Source organism: Drosophila mauritiana, chromosome 2L, assembly GCF_004382145.1.
Source record: "Drosophila mauritiana strain mau12 chromosome 2L, ASM438214v1, whole genome shotgun sequence".
Classification (NCBI taxonomy): Eukaryota; Metazoa; Arthropoda; class Insecta; order Diptera; family Drosophilidae; genus Drosophila; species Drosophila mauritiana.
In genome coordinates this window covers 6,967,696-6,989,067 of record NC_046667.1, presented here as the reverse complement: position 1 = coordinate 6,989,067, position 21,372 = coordinate 6,967,696, and the positions used below count along the sequence as shown (strand labels likewise).

The window sequence follows — 21,372 nt, the reverse complement described above, 5'->3', positions numbered from 1 at the left end:
CAGAGATTCTGGGAAATCTCGGTATGCTTGGCATACTTGGAATTTCCAATATCTTTTGTGTTCTCGTAGATTTGTTTTGTTTCGGCAGATGTTTTGGGCTTCTGGTCTTACAATTTTAATTCCCAGTAAGCTTTATTTCCATCTTCTGCTATTTATTGCCTTTACTTCCTCATATTTAAATAAATGAAGATTATAAATTGTAGTTCCGTTAAATGTAATACAAATAAGATTTAATATTTTAAATAAAACTACTATAATAAATCAATGTTAATTAATAGCAACGAGCATTCCATTTAAATTAATTGCAAACTCAGCGTTCGAGATCAATCAATTAGAACTCTAATTAGGCAATGCAAAACTACGGCTTTATTTCTATGATTTTATTCTCCATGCAAATAAAACAACAATTTTTGTATAATTTGATTAGTGGCAAATGCAATAAATCGTATTGCTGACAGCTAACCAATCAGATTGACATTAAAAAGCTTTGACAAGAATTTGTACTTACATATGCACATTTTTAATAGTTTTAAATTTGCGAAGCGGTTTGCACTTTTCATTTCAATTAGATTACCTCAATTCGAGATTCCTCACACTCATTTCATTTCACTTCTTTTCTTTCTTTGTACTTGTGCCCGCAGAATTTGCCACTTGGCATACAAATTAATTTGTTTTAATTGCGAGTGCTCGGCACGTTCCTTTCAGATCTTCTCGAGCCGATTAGTCTGTTTTTTTGTGATTATTAATTGCTCTGGGTAATTGTTCAGATTCAATTGAGATTTATGCGATCGAATGTTCTGGCAACGCAAAGCCTTTACCAATTAAATGCCCATTAATTGCAAAATGCATATGATCTGGAAATCATACTCCACTCCTCCGACAGAGTTAATGTTGATTATCTCAGAGGTGTCGAAATGTTCATTGAGTAGAAAATGTAGAAATGGCAACATTTAAAAAATATTTTTCTTATTCGCGAAGATTCTAGAATATTTAAGAACTGAACTTGAAGACAGCATACAAATGAATTTGATTTTAACCAAAAAGTACGTCATATAACGCTCTCATTTATCACAACAAAATGATTTATGCTACATTCTTGTTTAAACATAAATTTGAACTAAAAACATGTACAATTTTAACAAAAAAAATTGGTGCTATAATCTCATAATAAATTTAACCTAATATACTTCTTTTATCCGAATTTTAATTCATGATTAATCTATTATCTGCATCAACAACAACTGCATGCCCATAAATTAGTAACATTTTTCGAGAGATATACAATCGAAATTATCAGCATATTATTTTGAATTTATCGTTTTTGGTTCGCTTAGCTTTACCACTTTAAATTAGATTCTTTTTCTGAATTTCCCCGGCTGTATTAACGATGTGCTAACTCACATTTGGGGCATAAACAATTATTGCATCTAATTATAACAGCGAGTGTGGGACTTCTTTTATCTCCGACTTCTCGATTTCTTGGCCTCTCTAAAGTGCATAGATACACTCGTCGGTACTTCACTACGTCTTCTATATATTTTCCGCTTTTCCCTGTTCTGCCACCCACTTTTATTTGGCGCCTTTGGCTTAAACAGCCAGCAGTCAGTTTTATTTGCTTTTCAAATCGATTCCCAACACTTTCACTTCTCCAACGTATTCCCATTTCCCTGCCACTTTTCCGTTTCCCCTCGCCTTTCCTGTATGGTTGCTGCAACTTTTGCAATCAGTCGATTAGCTCGAATTCGTTCTGCTTCACTGGCAGCAACCAACCCACCCCACCCACGACACACCACTGCCTACCCCACCCCCGGATTTTCCACCCGCCCTGCTCCACCCAGCGGATTTTCCTCGGGAGCCACTTCAAACATTTTGGCGGGCGTAAACAAACGCAGCTGCAGCTTCTGTGGGGAAAATTGAAGGCACTGCCTCTTGCACATTCAATTAATTCAAAGCATTAAAACAATTAAACGTTTGTGGCTTCATTGACTTGGCCGCCCCCTGCCACGCCCCCGTTTGCCAAATGCAGGCCCCCACGCGCCCCCTTCCCCACGCTTTGTGACCCAATTTTCACACAAATTAGTGCAGCTAATTTTTAATGATGATTTTTTTTCGGTTCAGCCACTTAACTTGGCATTTTTCATAATTTCCACTAGCAGTGCTCATTTTTCTGCTCCATAATACTTTATTTTTAGAAAAATTATTATGTGGACACCCCTTCTTTAGAGAAACACTTTTTTGGCCGACAAGTGCAGTTGAAAAAAACATGGAAAAACAGGGAAAATTTGCTCCATTTTTTATGAATTTGATGGAAATTTTTGAAGTGTAGATGAAAGTAAAGAAGGGAGGTCAATTCCCATTGTAACAATTTGTTAGGATAAAGGGGCATGGATTCCCCAGCGCCATGCGTTTTAACTCATTTGCACCTAATTGTCATGCAAAAGAGAGCGAAAAAAGCGAAGTAAAAATGAGAAAACTGGAACAAAAATAAAATTCCAAGCCGGCAGGAGAATTGCCAGCAATTAAAAAAAAAAAAAAACCTTTCAAGATAGTATCCATTGTGCAGGAAACGAAAGAAAATCCGACCACCAAAATCCCTCCCAATTTTTTTCAACACCAAAGTTGTTGACTTAATCTGCATTTTGTTAGCATTGCACGCTTTTCACATTTTCATTCAGCTGGTCAGCAAAAAGCATGGCTAAAGCAATGAATGAAAATTCAGCATGGCTGCACTCCCGTGTCAAGATTTTCCCGAGGGGGAAAAACCAAAGAAAGAGACTGAAACGCAGTGTCCAAAAGTATTTGGATATAAACAATTCCTGTATTCTTGCATTTTCTAGACTAATGTAACGAGATGGAACGTTACGAACGGATTTTTTGGCGTAAACAAATTTTCATTCAACATTCTAAAAACAACATTTGATATGAGCATGTCTATATAGTAATGCTTATATATATCCTTTATTGAAGTCCTAACACTAGATTTATTTATTACATAACTTTATGGAATGGAATTTAATGTTGTATAAAACAAAACCGGTTCTTTCTGAAGCTCAGCAGATCGTATATCATCCTTTGAGTGCGAAAATTTTGGCATCCCTTGTTTTTGAGGAACGGCATCCCATTGTAGTCCTGCTAATTCATTGTCACCTTAAACACAACAAAGAACCCTCTTCGTTTTTTGCCTGCATTCTGCCTTTTGTTAAATAGTCGGTTTGTTTTTTGCGGCGCCTCATTTCGCACATTTTCCCAGTTTTCCCCATTTTCCCCACCATTGTGTTGTGCCCAGCTGTCCAGCTTTTCAGCGACTAAACAAAGCGAGGCCGCATTTCCCAACCCCTATACCCTATATACGCATTTTCCAGCATTTTTCCTTTTTAGCATGGCACTAGTTTCGCACAGGTTTTTCCTTTGCAGCTCCTTCTTTCCCATTTATGCAGTCCGTTTTTTAGTACAACGGTGCTGTTTTCCTCTTTCGTAGGCGCTTTTCCTTAATTTTTTTCCTACAGTTCCTCAACCAATTTGTGTGTTAGCATTGTAAATTGCATTTGTTTTTTGTCCCCGTTTTATTTTACATTATTTGGCTTTTTACATCTTGTGTCTACAGCAGCCTGCATATTTCCCTATTTATTTTACTAGATGTCCGTTTTCCGTGCACTGTGAAAATAAAGTGGTACTTGGTACTTAAGTAGTGTTTATACAAACCAATAAAATCAAGTTCATTGGAGACTTTCTTTGGTATATTGTTTGAAAACGGTACATTTTCTATCCTATTTTACTTTTTTCTCCCACGGTTTCATTTTCTCTTGGGATGTATATCGTTATTTGTATTTTGTCATCATTGCCCGCTTCTTTTTGGCCCCCGCCGAATTTTCCATTTTACCCTCTGGTGTCCCTTGTGTCGCTTTAAGCGCTTTTATTACCCGCAATTTGCGCATTTTCACTTTTAGTTTTAATTAACTAAAAATTTGTGCGACGACCACGCCCACCGCCCCGTCGCTTTCCCACAAAAATTTCGCCCGCGGCCTCAGCAACTTAGCAACATACCTCCGACTCCGCATTTCCTTTTTCCTTTTTGATTTTCCATTTTTCATTTTTCTTGTTTCGTGCTTGGCATGAGCAGAATAAAATTTTTGTTTTTCGCTATTTTATTTGGCGTTCCCGTTTTTTTTTTCTTTCATTTTTGCTATTTTTCTCACTGCGCCCGCTTTGCATTTAATTTGTGTTTATGTTTTCCTCACAATTTTTGTGCCATATTCTGTTGGTTTATTTTCTGGCACGCTTTTGTGTATTTTTTAGGTTTGCTCACAATTTTAATTATTTGCCAGTTGAGGAGGGGAAGTCCTGTTCGGTTGAGTTGCTTGTATTTATTGTGGAAGGGCTTCAAACAGTCTGGCCTGAAGGAGTCTGCCCCCTGCCCCGCCCACTCTGCATTTCCCCATTTATTTTCCCCATTTCACATCTCAACGTTCAGAAGCCAATGATGGCAAAAATTGTTTGCACTGCTTTTGTTTAGAATGCAAAGTCATTGGATTCACACGCAGACTACAGTGCATCCTGGGATAATGCGATTATACCCACTGAAAATTGCATGAAATTTGAAAGATTGATTGCAAGGCAAATGCAAATTAGGCAATACATTCGAGTGACTACTGTACATCGTTGGTGCTTTCACACTCTCGCTGGTCAGCCATGCTCACATAGTATCTCGTCGGCTTGTGGCTTTAATTAAACTGAACTGAACTTTCCGACACTTTGTTAAGACAAACAACAGCCATTGGAGGTTATACTTATATATCTCTCCCCGAGGCCTTTGTTCTGCAAACTAATTAAACATTGTAGTGCCCCAACGCCAGGGCTCCAAATGTATCCATCTATCCCCTTTAGTTCCTACTACTTTTAATTTATTTTAAATCGTTTTGGTTGTTCTCGGTTTTTTACACCGCTTTCTTTCTTTTTACTCCAATTACTGGGTGCTCTCGTGGACTTCTGGTGATTGATGACTCCTCTGAATTGGAGGTAACTTCATTTTGATTGCCTTGTCGAATTTGAGCGGCACCACTGACACATCATTTGTTTGGTGCTGTTTTGTTTTGCCGGCAATTTCAATACGAGCACCGAAAAGTCGCCCCAATGCGATTGGCTTTTCAATTTTTCCCCCAAAAAGATATAATACTCGCTTTTCCTTACTCTCCCGTGCGGGATTGGGCCATTAATCACGTTGGAGTCGCCTCGAATGTTGGTGGTCTTGACGTTTGCAACTCGCTTTGTAGGCCTTTCTTTGCTTTCGTTGGCAACAAACACACACACAAATTTGTTACGGTCCCCGCACCAATTGATTTGTGTTTACACATCTAAGACATCATCAAAATGTTGTTCAATAGCGGGGGATAGGGTGGAAATAATTGTATAATTTTTTGTATAAATACTGCCATTGTTCGACCTCAAATGCGGTGACATCGGATAAAGGGATTTAGAAATGAAGAAGATTAATGGAAATGGCCCCTTTTCAGCTTGAAAGGGGAGAGTTTAAAACATGTAAATTGAGAAATTATACAAATTAAATAATAAAATACATAATAAAATCATTAATAAAAAATTATTTAATATTTCTAGGAAATTCCGTCAAACAAAAGTTATTTATTACTGTACACTGTGATTATCCAATAATGTCACATAAAGATTAATATTATGAAAATTTCTATATTACTGTTACTAGATCAATGAACCCTTATTTATATTTTTCATAGGAATTACAAAACTTCTTAAGCTTTTCAGGATTTGTTTATAAATACATACTTATATGTATACCTACAGATATAAATATGATTATTCGATCTGTGTTGTTTTTCCCATCTTGTTTACCTTAGTTTGTAAATTCCACCTTGAAACGAATAAGTTCCATTTGCATTGACTTAAGTTCATCGACCCAATGTCCACCTGCACTCACGTTTTTCCCTTCCTGCACTTTACGTTACTGCACCAGCTGTTTCCAAGTGCAAGTGCCACTTTTTACTTGCAATAAACACTCGAGGTGAAAACCAATTGTACGGCTCTGGAAATAGTAAACAAAGAACTTTGGCCGAGTAAGCAATGGCTAGAAAAAAATTCGAGCAAGCAATCGAAAAGTCCCAAGTAAAAAGAATAGAATTTTTCCACACCAAAAGTGGAAAGCCCGAAAGGTCGAGCAAGACCAAACGGAAAACTTCACCCAAAAAAAGCTATGAAAAAATTGTTTGGCAAGCCATTAAATATGCCTAGCTGACGATTGCTCTTCGAATGTACCAATCGAGTGCAAATGTCTCAATCGCCCAGCAAAAGTTAATGAAGCCCAACAATGTGCATGTCGAGCAACCAAACGAACCCAATCGAGAATCGAGACATCATTCATCGCCGAGGGTTCTCCGATTCTTCTGGTTGAGGAGACACATCCCGGAGAAAAATCAAACAATTTCCCAAGCCAGCCCATGCAAATTTGAAAAAGGTAGCTGAGCTGGAAAGTAATATTATTAATGAGCTTAGGCGGAAAAAGTTGCCGACTATGGAAAAGGAAGAAAACAATTCATCTTCATGGTGCTTATTGGCCAAACATTTAAGTTCGAATTTTCAATATTGGTTAATAAATAATGAGAAACCATTTAGTTGAAAATTTATAAATAACTTTATAAATTTTATAAAAAAATCCAAACTCGTGTTTCCTTTAGAAAATCTTCATTTTTAAATGATTAATAAGAATTAATTACATTTAAATCGATTTCCAGGAATTCCGTGAATTTAAGTTTAATTTCTTGTACCCCAACTTTGGAGATCGCATCACCACCACTAGTTTTCCTGACTAACAAAACTGCTCGGTGACAAGTTGCCCTTTTCTTAATAGCATTGGATTTGGTTATTGAATTTCTGGGAAATTTAATTGACTACCGAAAAGCGACAAAAACGAAAAATGAAACACGAAGCCCTCGTCAAATCTTTCGACTGACATAAACTGATTGAATATGCGGGCGATCGAAGAGATGGGGATAGAGAAAGAGAAAGGGAGAGAGTGGAAACAATGTTTGAGTTGCCAGCGGCGATTCACAGATTGCATCCGATAGATACACAGATACACGGATAACCGGAGCTGAAGCTGCAGATGTACACCCTACAGTGGCAGTGACCAAGTGCACACGCATTGAGTCATTCAGTCGGGCATTCCAACACTCATTCCGACTGTCAGTCGTTTAGTCAACCGCACAATGTTGCCCCCTAACGAATCGAGCAAGAAAGATACTATCTGCCAGATACTTTCGTATGCAGCTCAGCTAACTGAATTTATGTCTGCTGCAAAGGCGAAACACCAACCAGCTAGTGATGATGATCCACAAGATGACTGGCTGACAGGCCGTTGATGGGTGGCCTGCTCTGAACTCTGCACCACATGTTGACTACTTGTCTTGTTTCTGTCGGATAAACTTGTTATCATGCCTTGTGCATTTTTCTCTACTTTTGCTCTTGGCGCCTAGGTCGTGTTTTTAATTCTCAGCCTAATTAAATCATCTGGCCAAGCCACTCCGCGCCGTCCCCTCTAATAAATTATTATCCGCCCCTTGGCAATTTGTAGGTCATATTTCGACCAAATTTATGACAGCTTTATTTCTGACTTGTGCTAAGTAGAACCAACCATAAATTGCGAGCAGACTTCTGAGTGCCACTAGCAGGTTGAGTTCAAGTTAGAGCTCTCAGCTCGAATCGCCAAAGTGGCTGAGTGGATTTTGTTAAGTAAGAACCCATAAATGTCAGGGAAATCGCATAAAGTTTTGAATGAACATGGTGCAAATTCAATGGATTGGAGGTATGGGAAAACAATATATATATATTCTATAATATTCAATAAAAAACTGAATTAGTTTATAAATTGATAAGTATTTGATTACCAATCACTTTCTCTCTTAAAGCCCAACCCCTTTTAATAATAATCCTATTCAATCAATTATCCATCCAGTTGAAATTCGGTTTACAGCTCTATCAAATTTCATATCTTTCGAGATCTTTGACCCATATTCCCACCCCATAACCAAAACCCATAAAAGGCATTTATATCCAAAAACTATTACTTATCTAATAAACGGCCATAAAAACTCCACTTTCATGCTTAGCCACAGAAGTCAAACGATCACATAAAAAAATGTCAAATAAAAGAAAATGTCAACCAGTGTTGCGACCCAAAGTGAAAATTGTGTTTATTATCGCCAGTTAAATTGGAATATAATTTTTCCTGGCCATTAAAGGCAAATAAAAAGCTGGCCAAGATTAGAGGTTTTCGTCTGCTGAATGCCAATGGTCAGTGTGCGTGTTTCACATGATGGTCGACCACAAATTGCTTAATTGGGTCCGTGAGGGGGGCATCCAAAGGGGGCATGGGAGTGGCCACCGTGAGCCATCAAATGCTGACAACTTGAAGTGTGTCACACACAGTGTCTTCAAACAAATTATAGACGGCGCTCGAAACGCTCCTCCCTTTCAGCCCTGCAAAGAGTTTTCCGCTTTTCCCCATTGCGTGTCTCTAATGGAAATTCCCTCTCTGTCCCGCTCTAGCAATCCCCCTCTGATTTCAAGGCGCCACTTTAGTTCACACTTAGAAAAAAGAATGGTGATTGTAATTAAATAGTGCCCAAGTTCATTTCAAAAATGATTTAAAACTAACCAAATTGTTTCATAAGTTTGGTTCAAATGCAGTTAAATTAAGATACTTTTTGCACAACACTACTTGAATATTTCTCGCAGTGCTTAGAGTGCATATGACATGAGCCAAGTGCAGGTCTCAAGCCCTCTAATTGATCAAAGGATGGGAATGGAGGGGACAGAGTTCAGAGTTCGTGATTCGGCTTATGGTGATGAGATGAGTGTCTATATGTAGAGGTCAGCTGCTCCCATGATGGAAATCGTGGTCTAAGTAGCTGTGGGACATGAACATCTATCGAGTGGAATATCATTGACTTTTGATATGATAATAATAGGATGGGCAATCCAACAAGAACGAGATCAGGGCTTATGGCGTGCAACTGTCATTGATGTGATCTTTTCCAAATGTTAACGAATATTAAATATTATTATAGAGTCTTACAAAGTTTATTTGTTTTAGTTTCATTATGTAGTACTCTCTTTACACAATACTTTTTAGATATTAGTCAATTTTTAAAGATCTTAAGTCCCAACAAAGGTCATAAAAAGACCTTTACAGCCTGTGTTCGTTATATTTGTTACACTGGTAGATTTCACGGCATTGAAGGGGATTTCCTCTCAAAACGTCTATAAGATTAATGAAAAATAAACAAAGTGCAGAAATAAAAGTGCCACATGCAGCACTTGTCATAAATCCGAGTTGAGCACAAGTATTTACAACCCATGAGAGTGGAAACGAAAATGAAATCAAACAGTGAGTGGGCACTGGAAAAGTTATGCACTCGCCAGATACATTTATAAATCATTGATACAATCGAAACCGAAAGTGGGCATTGCTAATTAGTGTTTGTCCGTTTGACCTGCCGTTTCGGGAGGGAAATGAAGCGAGATTTATTGTCAGTCATTGGAATCATTCAATAAATTAAGCGGCGCTCCTCAGAGCAAAAAGATACTTGTTGTGGGCTTCGCTGCAGTTTCCTCTTTTTGAAGCGGCAATGTTTGTTAATAGGTATTTAAATCGATTCGATTAATGAGATTCACGAATTGGGGAAGGAAAAAGAGATTTCAATTAATTTTTTGTTTTTTACTTGCCACTGGAAAAATATCAAACGAAATCAGTTCTAATTTATTTTAATTTAATATTTCGCCTCGCGCCAAACAGTGCAAAAACCTATTGAAAATTGGTCCCCTAAAATACCTATTTTTTCTTATTACTGTGCTATAAAGCCGAACAATTTCCAATTTTAATTGAATTTTAACTAATTAAATGAATTTGTTTATGTTTGCTATCGAATTTATTTAAAAACTCTCTACACTTACTACCAAATTTGCTCTCAATTCGAGTTCGGCACCTCTTGCCATTTTTACCTCAGTTCTGCTCGACTTCATCATCGGACTTCAACATTGATTTAGTTGGATTTCCGCCCGGCTGCCATCCTGATTCACTTTTCCTTTTTGCAAGTTCGAGTATCTCGAGTGCATCAACAATTCCCAGCGCGATTCCTGTTTGTTGTACAGTTGTGCACACACCGACTAGTCAAGTTCGAAAAAATCGAATAATGGATAAAAAATGCTGGGCAAAGAAAAAACTTGTTCAAGCACTGCCATTGACAAGCGGAGAGTGCAACGTGCAATGACAACGGGAACATAAAAAGTATCAAGTGCTCCGTCGAACCGTTGAACTTTTGCCACGCCCACCGCCCCCGCACGACTGCCTACCAAAGTGAAAAAGGCGGCCTTCATTGATGGCTAAAACCGGGGGAGAAATAGAGAGAGGGAGAGAGACGGAGCACTCTAAGTAAGAACCGTTGAGAGAGAGACGCACAATAGCGCACAGAAAGAGACGGAGTGCACGGACCGAATGCCATTATAGTGATCTATGGGCTTGTTGAAGTTGCCAATATTGAGAGCGTAAATAAAGATTTCTGGCCAACACAACATAAATTAAAGGCACACAGTGCGTTGCAAAAGATTTCAACAGCCGACAAACTTGAGTTGCAGCAATGGAAGCTTTGCATTCGCATTTCAAGTTAGAGACTTTAAACATTTATCACATAAAATACACCCAGCTATTACGTGCATGGTCATTTGGTCATTTAACTTTATGTAGTTGATAATACTGAAAGGTTTCTTACTACTTTAAGCTTGCTTCAATATTCATTAAAATGTGAACACTAATTTTGAATATAATTTAATTGCCTTTAAAAATAAACCATTTGCATGTCAGATATGTGTACTAATTGAATTCACGCATTCCGAACCACATTTGAATTGAACAAAAACTCGTTCGTCACTTGGAAATTCATTTGCATCACTCTGATCTTTGGTGACACTTTGGAAATTGCCCTATCACTTGCACTTTCATTCGACGCCAGCGACAAACATTCATAATTAGCTGATAGCTCATTTGCATCCACACTTCCGCCCGAAACTCACTTGCCGCGCTTATCGAATCGATTATAAAATTGACACGCTTCTGACGCCGCACAAAAATAATAAAGAAGTGAACAAAAAAATACACTGGTGACGCTGTTTAAAATGATGCCATAAATTCACAAAATTATGACATGAAAAATAAAAGGCACACCAAACAGAAAACAACGGAGGAAAAAAAGTCATTATCAATTACGCCACTTAATTATTTTTATTGGAGCATAAAATGCTCCATTTCTCGGTAAGCAACACGCAAACAGGGTGGGATTATCTCCCCGTCTCTTTCGCTGGCTCTCTACCCATCTCTTTCTCTCTCCCCTTTCACCAATTCTCCGCATTTGTCGCACATGTGTCAATGGAGTGCTAATTGTCGCGTGCCCACATCCCCATCGAAAAAAAAAAAAATGAATGGGGAATGGAATCCTTCCACAGTTTCTCTAGAGAAAAACGGGACAGAGAAGTAGGGTGTTCAGTGAAGTGGTTGTAATAGCTCTGTCGCTTTTACATAATTCGTTTGGTGTGAAGGGAATTATTTAAGGTGATTTTGGGGCTTGGCACCCAGTTAAACCAAATTGGAGGCGTTACCAGGCACGCACTTTCTAAACGAATTTTGAATAATTTATACGAGCATTATTCAACTGCAGTTGACACCAATGACTCCCAAATTGAGGGAATAATTTGCCAAAGCTGGGAAAACACGATGGAGTCATTCAATTTAAATTTATGAAGACAACGTGTTGGAAAACCCCTAAAGCAGCAGCTAAAATATTCATCGAATAAGAGAAGCAATTGACACAAATTGTTTAAAATGTCAGTTATAGAATTCTTGCCTTGCCGCCTAAGAAAACTAAGCACAGAAAATGTAAATGTTATTTTTCATGAATCACCGACCCCCCTTGATGTCTTTAAAACGACTGCAAAGCTATACAAGCAGCTCTATCTTAACTAAAATAAATCAAGTTGGTACAAATCGAGCTAGCAATTAGCCAATGCAGCTCTTTTTGTTCATTTCGTTGTTGGCCAATTGTCTAGGATTTTTTTGCCAGCTGTTTCGCGATTGTCTGAGCAATTAAAAATCATTTAGCGGAAAAACCAAGCGAAAATTGGAGCGACATGTGTTGGTGGCGTTTATAGCGTATTAATTGACTTTTGTTGATTGAAAACTATTTCAATTGCGCACTGTGCAATGGCAAGGCTGCGGACCACCCACAGCAATGTTGACTTTTTTGCTTGCAACAAGGAGTTTAAATGCTTGTCGACGGAATTGTTTGCGTGAAAGTTGCACCACAGCAACATGCAACACAGAAAGTATATGTACGCCATGGGATTTTTGCCAATTTAATATTATACATTACATTGACTTCAGCTTAGCAGTTTCACTTGTCATAAGACTGAAATTCAGAGATAGCAGCGGAGTCGATCGATTGAAGGCAATCAAAATGTATGGTATTAAGTTTGATTTACAATTGCAAAATGATTTTTAAATATAAGGTAGCTATCTGGCTTGATGGTTAAATATATTTTAGACTGATTAAGCAAGAGTAATGTCTAGTTTTTAAGTGACCTGCAATTCATCATCTCGATCCTCCCAGCAACATTGTAGCTGCCCATGGGCAACATGTTGCCGCAGGACAGACAGACAAGTCTCGGTTGATTTTGTTAGATGGTCTGCTTTGGCTGGTAGTTCGACCGATGATTGATGGCTCGTTATCCATTGGAGGCCGACACTTGAATACTAAACACCCAAGTGACTCAACAAGTTGCAGGTTGCAGAAGCGACGCACACGCACTAACCGAATGAGATGGCAGTAGAGGAGCAGAACGAGTCGGCTAGCAAGGCACTCCCACACACGATTTATTGTTTGGTTTCTGCAATGTTTGCATATGAGCTGATTATGTCTGTGGGGAGTTTTCAAAAGGCATAACAAAAAGAGAAAATAATTGCATTCAACCCAAGTTTTGGGTTGCAAGTGTAATGTTTTGTAAAAAAAAGATTATCCGCTTATGCGCTGAATTTGATGTGTAATGAAAATAAATTACATGGGAATGGATACTTTTTGCAGCAAGTGTTAAATGGTTTCGCCAATGCATTAATAATCTATCTATAACATTTAATTTGCTCTAAAGCTGGTATACAAAGGTAAAATACATTTGAGACTAGTTTATTTGATTACCTACATTAATTCACCAACTTGCAATCGATTGGCCTTCATTTCGAGAGCTTCTCACATGAACTTGATAATATGCCTAGTCTCGAGTGCACTTTTTCAAGTATTTCCGTACTCCATCTGCCACCAATTCAAACATCATGTTGGCAAAACACTCCCCAAAGCTTGTTGGGCAACAGTGTTTTGTCTGCGGGCTTAACTACTGGCTGTAACTATTTTTATAACCTCCTATAAGCGAGCGGAAACTTTGGCCAGCCCCGAATGGCTGAATGGTTGAATGGCTGCCTCACATTAGCAAGTGGCAGAAATGCTACAGAACTCTGACTTAGACAATTGCAACTTTGTTTCGATCCGCCCACTGGCGAAACTTCTGAACCCAACTCGAGTGCAACTGCAATAATTTTCTCCCCTCCTCTTTTTGTTGCAGGTAAGTGCTGCAAAGACATTAGAAGACAACGATGGCCATGTAAGTACCGCCACCAACATAAAACCCACCCACATGTCGGTTTCCGCGGTAAACAGTCGTGGCCAAAATAATAGGGGATGCACCAGCTATCTTTAATAAACATCATTACTTTATATACACATTTCCCTTAATATACACTTAGTTCGGTATGCCACCGATTTATCTAGAGCAGTTTATGCATTTTCTACTGTTGAGGTTTTGTTATATCTAGTGTTTTCCTAACTAATAGTTATTAAAACACAAAGCCATTGTGTGTTCATTTTAAATATAGTGAATTACATGAAAACTGCCTGTCGATCTGTCCTTATGTGTCATGTAAAGTATAGACACGCAAATTGAACCGAAACCACAGTGCAACCACTCCTGACAATTGCCGGCACTTCCGTTGCATTGAACTTGCCATATACCACATACGCCCCCATCATCGTGGCGATCGTCTATATGAACGAAGTCGTAAATGCATCTGGTGAGCACCGGGTGGATGACCTGCAAACGATTCCGATTCCGAACAATTACAATAGGCGTCTTGCTTAACGATCGTGACCAATTTGTTGGTCAACCATCAACAACAAGATTCCCAGTCCCCAGTTGCCAGTCGCCAGCTCAAAAATCCCCAGTCCACAATCCCCATCTCCGGCTGCATCTGCAATCGTTTCGCAAATATTTACACACTGAATAGAGAACGGATCTCTATTTGTTCCCCGGTGCCCACTCGACCACTCCAATCCATGGCTGTCATCGAGAGTAGCGCACCCACCGGAGGCCTGTCCATCAATTCGATATGCGCCATGCCGATGTAAAGTCTGTGCATTGAATATTCAATTAAAAACTGGCGTCGACTGCCGCCGACTGCCATGCAAAATCATCGGAAAATGGGTGGAAAATCTATGCTGGAGATGTGTATGCTCTAGGGAATATTTAGTTTGGGTTTACAGTTCAATAATGAAACTAGAGATTAATAATATTAAAAATTAATATAAATTCCAAATGGTATATTCCAAGAAGCTTGATTATTGATTTTTTTTATTTTTGGTTTTTGGATCTAGTAGTCATCTTTGTTCGCCAGATATTCGACATCACTTCCGCTCTTCAACACTGGCTCAAAGCCAGTGGAAAATTCACGATCGATCCGCTTCCATGTAGGGTATGCATGTACCCCCGACCAACTCATTTCCATATATAGCTCTTGGCGCTGGAAAAAGAAAACGTGACTTGTCTGGCTCCCGTCTGCCGACAGTCTTATGGTCTGAATCATTCGCGGCGAACTTAGTTTAATTGAAACGTTGGCTCGCGAACTTGACGCTGATTTGACTGGCGAATGTCTTTGGGTCTGGGCCATATCCTACGATTGCTAACATTACTTACCCTGTGACCCACATCTATTTGGGATAAATAGTTGTTTTTCCCAAAGAGAGTGACCCAAATGACCCGTCAACAAACCACAGTGAACCTAAATACGCATAGATGGCAGTAAATGCCATTTGTTTTGACCCGCAAAAAAAATAAATAAACCCAAAGCCCCGCGAAACAATCGGATTTTGTCGGTTCTATTCTAAAAATACGCTTAAAATATGTGCGGCAATAAATGCGCACCAAAAAAATAATTAAATATCAGCGAAAATATTCGGAACAAATATTTAAATGTCGTCCGAACATCCAAACATCAAATTGAATTTGCTATCCGCAAAAAGCTCGTAACGGCTCGGCTTTCAATTGTTCAGATTTGCCTCTATGAATTTTATGCATTCGCATGCCATTTTAATTTAATGCAAACATTTGCACAACAAAGATTAATTATTAAATGCTTATGGATGTGCGGCAGATTTTATTGCTGCCAGCACGGAATTTAAATTGCTTTATTTCAATTTCCATTACAGCCTTTCTAAGTTCTCATTTGGCTGACGTGAGCATTTGTTAAAGAGCGAAAACATCAATAAAAGAGGTTTAAAGCGGCTTTTTGATTTATTATTTTGCTCGTACAATAAATATTATGCCAGTTCGTTTGTAATGGCTTAGAAAAATATTCGAATATGTGATCCGAAATGGATTTTTTCATTTTACTTATTAAAAACCTATTTCTTATTTTCTTTATACTTCATCAATTATTATGGTTATTGCTGCACCTCCCCCGACTTCGATAACCCGAGGATATATCCACAATTGAATTAGACGTATCATCATCACTTCACTAATTACATTAGTGTACACACAAATCTACCTGTTCTGGGTTCCGCCCCCAGCTACAATTTCCCCACCCAGCCCGCAACCACAGTTCATTAGCCCCCATTAGAGTGGGAAAAGCGGCAGCTACAAGGGAAAAGCGGCAGGGCGGTGAGGGGAGGGGGAATGCGAGCTGCATTCAACGAGGAGCATGTAATTGTAAATCTGTGAATAGCAGGAAGAAAGGGTAACAGCATCAGCAGTAATCCAACCGGGAAAACTCAAAGAAAATTTCACGGCGCAAACCACAGACAGAGTTCAAAGTGTTGGTGCTGGGAAATAGATAGGAAAAACAGACACGGGCACTTGTTCACCACTCACAGGGTTTAATGAACGATAAACTGGGGATATATGCACATATGTATGTTTGTATCTCCCTCTCGACACAATATCCCTCTGATAAGAAGCTGCTGGAGAAGCTTGGTCTTGAAAAACGGTTGACAATATTTGGGGGAGGGAAAATCGAGAAAAGAGTTTCCCTTATCAGCTGTCAATTGAAAGTTTTTCGTTGTTAATGAAATTACTTAGCCGAAAATTATCAAAATCTTACGCAAGAAGAAAGTCAAGAAGAAACGATTCATTTAAAGTTCACAAGATGAGAGCAAAGCAAAGCCAATGAACCCAAAATACAAAATCAAACTCAATCGGGTTTGACTCTGTAGCTTACCCCTTCCATTTGAAATTCCCAAAGAGCCCGCAAAATTCTTGGGAAACTTTCAAAATGTTAATGCTCCCTCAGTCGTGAATTTTAAGCCCTTTAACATCGACAGCATCATCATTTATTCAAGCCAAAAGCCTGTCATGGCCCGATAAAACGATGAAAAAGTAAGAAATTAAATAAAACACGGGCGAAATCAATAAATTGCAACGTCTCAAAGGCAAGTTGATAACTTCCATAAAACATCATTAAATATGCACGACAAACACTTGCGACTGAATATCTTTCGTGAGTGTCAAAAGTGTGAGTGATGTTAATACTTAATACCATTTATTCCCGGCGAAAAACCACAAGTGCTCCAGAAAGCACAAAATTCGAGGAAATGCATGAACATAAATGGAAAATTCGACGAAAATGCGTAAGATGTGAAAAATTGAGCAGAGAATCAAAAATTACGTCGGTAGCAGAGGTTCCCACATAAAAGGACATAATTTTCAAGGAATTACACATAAATAAATGTTATTTACTGAACACACACAAGAAGCACTTGCTTTGAGTATTTAAGAATCATTAGTAACACCATATTTTAATTGAAGGTGTTGTTTGGATTTTGTAGTCAGTTTAGATTTATTTTTATAATAAACAATATTTTGCAAAATTAAATCTTATATTAAATCGTCTGTGGATCACTTTTATAATTCCCAAGAAACTTCTACTTTATTTCATTCAGAGCAATTGATACAGATTTTTCCGTTGTAAGTACGCGCAACTTATTGAGATGATTTCTTGAGAACGATTGCTTGCATTTCCTTTTCTTGGTCCCTCGTAGACTTATTCAAGATTTTCGTTTTTTTTCCTGGCCATCTTGACCATCAACTGAACAAATTTATTTATTTTCAATCAGTGCAGCAGATTCTGCAGTTGTGCCGCCGTCCCCAAGCATTTTCCCCGCCCCTTTTCAATCCAACATATCGATGTTGAGCAACTTTGTCGCCTCGTTTTGCCACTTTTTTAAGGCGGTCTTAAGGGAGGGGTGGGGGCAGAGGCGCTGGAGCAGGGGGGGTTTTGACAAGGAGGCGGGAAGGTGGCTCAACGGGCAGCGCGTGCCGCTTGGAATATTTATGAGCTGCGTCCATCGCCAGGACAGCTTCTTTGGCCATCAACTGACGGAAATCAATGTTGACCCACTTGGGGTTGAGAAAAAAAAAAAAGACGGACTTGGAAATGGGATCGGGAAACTGAAGACGTCAGACCAGAGCAACATCCAAACCGTCTCCTTTTTCCCCTCCGACGACGAGTGAAAGTCAAGTGAAGAAATTAATTTCCCAGCAAGTCATTAATATTAAGTTTTGCCAGCAACCCAAAAAAGGTCATAATGAGTCTGGGACCTGAAGTCGCAATTTAAATTGGAGACAACTGTCGCACATTCAATGTTTTTTTTTTAATTTCGCTGACATTTAATTGCTGCCACATTTATTATAAGCATGGAATTTTCAATGAGTTTTAGCGCCATCTATTGCTTTTTTAATGTAAGTCTACTTCCGTTTCCGCTTAAATTTAAGCGCTTTTGTGCAGCTGGTTTTGTTATGATTTTTGGACTAGTGTGAAAAACTCCCACTGGATTTGCTCGATTGGCAGGAAAAACATAACTGTGATTTATTGAGGAAAACAACTGAAAGAAAAGGATGCCAAACTAAGTTTAGATAACAGAGACAAGGAAAAATTAAACACAGTATTTTTGTATTCTAAAGATATATTTAATTTCTTCATATAAATATATATTTATGATTAGTATAAACAATCATGAATAAATTCATTTTTTTGTAGTATTGTACATTTAAGGAGTTTCCAACGTTTAAAGGTATATAAATGGTATTGCCCATTTTACTGTACCATGTTTTTCCTTACCAACAACTTCATTTTCCATTGCACAGATATTCCCTGCGAGAAACATAAGCAGCAAGCATAAACTATTTTATCGCCTCTGGCATTTGGCTTTGGCTGCTTTTGTAGCCTTTTGGTTTTTATTTTCCTGCTGCCGTTTTTCCCGGCAGCCCCCCCTCGCCCCAACAACCTTTACACTGCCCTCGGACGTCGGACGTTCACGATGCAATCGATAGCCTGGAAATTTATGACCAATGTTGCCTTACTAAATGAATTTATGGCCAGCGTTTAGCGCCGGCGTTCGGTTGCAGAGTCCAGAGTTGCGTTGCACAAATAATATGCGTAACTCGGCCACGCCCACTCGCCATGCAACGCCCACGAGGTGCCTCCCCACAGAAAGTTGGCAACACTGAAAATTCATTTTCGGTTTTTGGCTGCACTCCTTTCTCTTGCAGTTTGCGGTTTTTCCGGGCACTGCTGACCAGGCTGAAACTTTTTGCGGTTCCTCCTATTTTTTTTTCGCCCAGAAGCTGGCTTTAAACTTTGGCCCCGATTTCAACCCCTTTTTATTCTGGTAGTACCCCAACCCATTTGCATCCTTGGCGTTGCAGTTTCAAATTTGTTTAGCAAGCCGTTCATAAATTTGACACTTTTTGGCTGCATGTGAGTTTCCCTCGGCTCCGCTCATGTGTCCTGGAAAAGCCCCGAGCCCTTTGGACATGTCCAGGTCGAAATTTTCCGAGAAACGAGAGGGGGTCTGAGCAGATCGCAGGCAGTTGTTGGCAAGTATTTCTGTGGTTTTATCTAGACGCAAAGTAAACTTTTGGCGCCCGCTGTGGTTTTTCGCAACTTTGAATTGCAAAATAGTTGTGGGGAGAATAGGGGTATTAAGGCGCTCTGCGGCTCCCTGGAGCATTATGTTGTCCCGGATGGCTGAGACTTTCTTTGCCAACAGAAAAGCCGGCTAATTAATGAGAGTTTCAAGTGCTGGCTGCTCAAGTAGGCTGCAGTTACTTTTTTCATAAAGATACAGATATAATTGCAAAACAAAATATACCTCACTAATAAGGTGTTTTCACTATTCATACTTTCTTTTGCCTCAAATTTTTAATTTTTTTCAAATTATTTTTATACGTGTTACTCGTAGAGTAAAAGGCCTTGTTTTTGCTTAATTTTAATTAGCTTCTGTTGAATTTCCATATAAATGCTAATGAAGCGACATGCGTTTGTGATTTTGACACGTCTTTCGTTTAGCCCTTTTCTGTGCAGATTTCCATCAGATATCCTTCCAGGATATTCCTTGCCTATGTGCCTACCCCCGAAAACAAACATTCCTGTCACTCAAAACGGACAGATACAGATAGACATTCGGCGTAAGTGAAAGTCTACAAATGGACCCATTCCAAACTGAATGCCTACAGCCCATTGCTCTTTGCCTCCCACAAGGCCGCATTAAATCGTGGGCGTGGTGCGGCACACTGTGTCCATTGTTGCACGAGGTGAGGTCAGCATGTGCATCCCTGTCCGTGGCTCGATTTCAGCCAAATGGCAGCAAGGTGCGCCAAACTTCATTTGTACAAGGGGCAAAATGAGGGCGGGCGCCTTGATAATGAGGGGCGTGGCAGGGGCAGCGTGCCCAGCAGGTTCATTGTAATGCAGGTTTCGATGTTCCACAAAAGGGCCACCTCGTTGTTGCTTCCTGGTGCTGCAGCTGACAAGCAAACTGACGGAGAGACAGGGCCACCGCCTACCCTTACGCCTCAGTGACCTTCCGCCCCATGCTCATGTGTGTGGGCGTGGTCAGCATTAACATGCTTAATGGCAGAAAGGCAGAGAGAAGCCATAACATATTGAAAAGAGAGGAAAGAAATGAATTGTAGTCATTTAACTATTTTAATTCGAGGCAATTCAATTAAATACATTTTTTAAATTTTAATTTCTTATTTATTTTGTAATTTATATTTCATATGATGACTGCACTTTCACAAATTTTAAAAAGAACAACCTTTCTGCTCATCAAATACTTATATGGAAAGATTTCGGTAAACCGCCCTGCATATGTGCAAAAGTTCAGTGGAAATGACCAAGGGAGTGAATGAATATATGCAGTCGAGTATATATACATACATATGTAAAGTATATATGCCCCTCAAGGGTCATATGCCAGCCAAACGATTCAGGGCCCCCCGAAGATGTGAGGTGAAACTGTTAAAGGTTGCCACCGTTCAGTCGGTTTATCATTTATAATTCATTCGCCGTTGGCCTTAAAGGACTTTAATCTGCCTTTTTCGAGGCACGCTCGGCTTGTTTGGTTTTACGAGTACGGCTGTTGCTGTTGTGAATGAATGAAAAATAAGGCACCTGGGAAATTTGCGTAAATGTTGAGCCAGGCACAACATAAATAAGGTCGAAATCATGTGCAAAGGAAATTACGCGTGGATGTGTGCTGCATCGAAGGTGCGGAAATGATTTAATTAAATTATAAATGCTCGATGAGGCCGGGAATGTTAAGCAAATATTGTATCTATGAAATTAAATTGAAACCATTGCTATTTGGCCATTTAAACTATGCCACACAAGTTATCATTTTCGGGGCAAAATTTATGGTCGAATGCCATAATAGCTGCCAAATGCATATTAACCGCACCAAACTCGGCCACCAACTGAGCCCCCAGCACCGCGCGAAAGAGACGGTTATAGCCGGCGGAAAAGAGACAAGAACAATGAGAGATTGCAACTGAACCCGGGAAAAATATGTGCATTCATAATAAAAATTTATGAGACCAGCCCCAAAAGAAAACTTGGCAAAAGTCGTGTGCGAAGCGCTTGGCTCTAAGAAAATAACAAGAGAGAAAGAGAGAGGGAGATAGTGAGAGAGTGAGAGA

General features: G+C 39.2%; 1 protein-coding gene across 3 annotated transcripts in view; it reads left to right on the top strand.

The window, feature by feature from the left end:
• Positions 1 to 21,372, top strand: part of LOC117145366 — a 58,972-nt gene that overhangs the window by 24,953 nt on the left and 12,647 nt on the right. The window contains exon 2 of one of the 3 annotated variants that reach the window (XM_033311001.1): positions 13,687 to 13,725. The exons of the other annotated variants lie outside the window; for them this stretch is intronic. Within the exon in view, the coding sequence (XP_033166892.1) occupies positions 13,687 to 13,725 (39 nt within the window). The remainder of the gene's footprint in view (positions 1 to 13,686; positions 13,726 to 21,372) is intronic. 3 annotated transcript variants of the gene reach the window in all.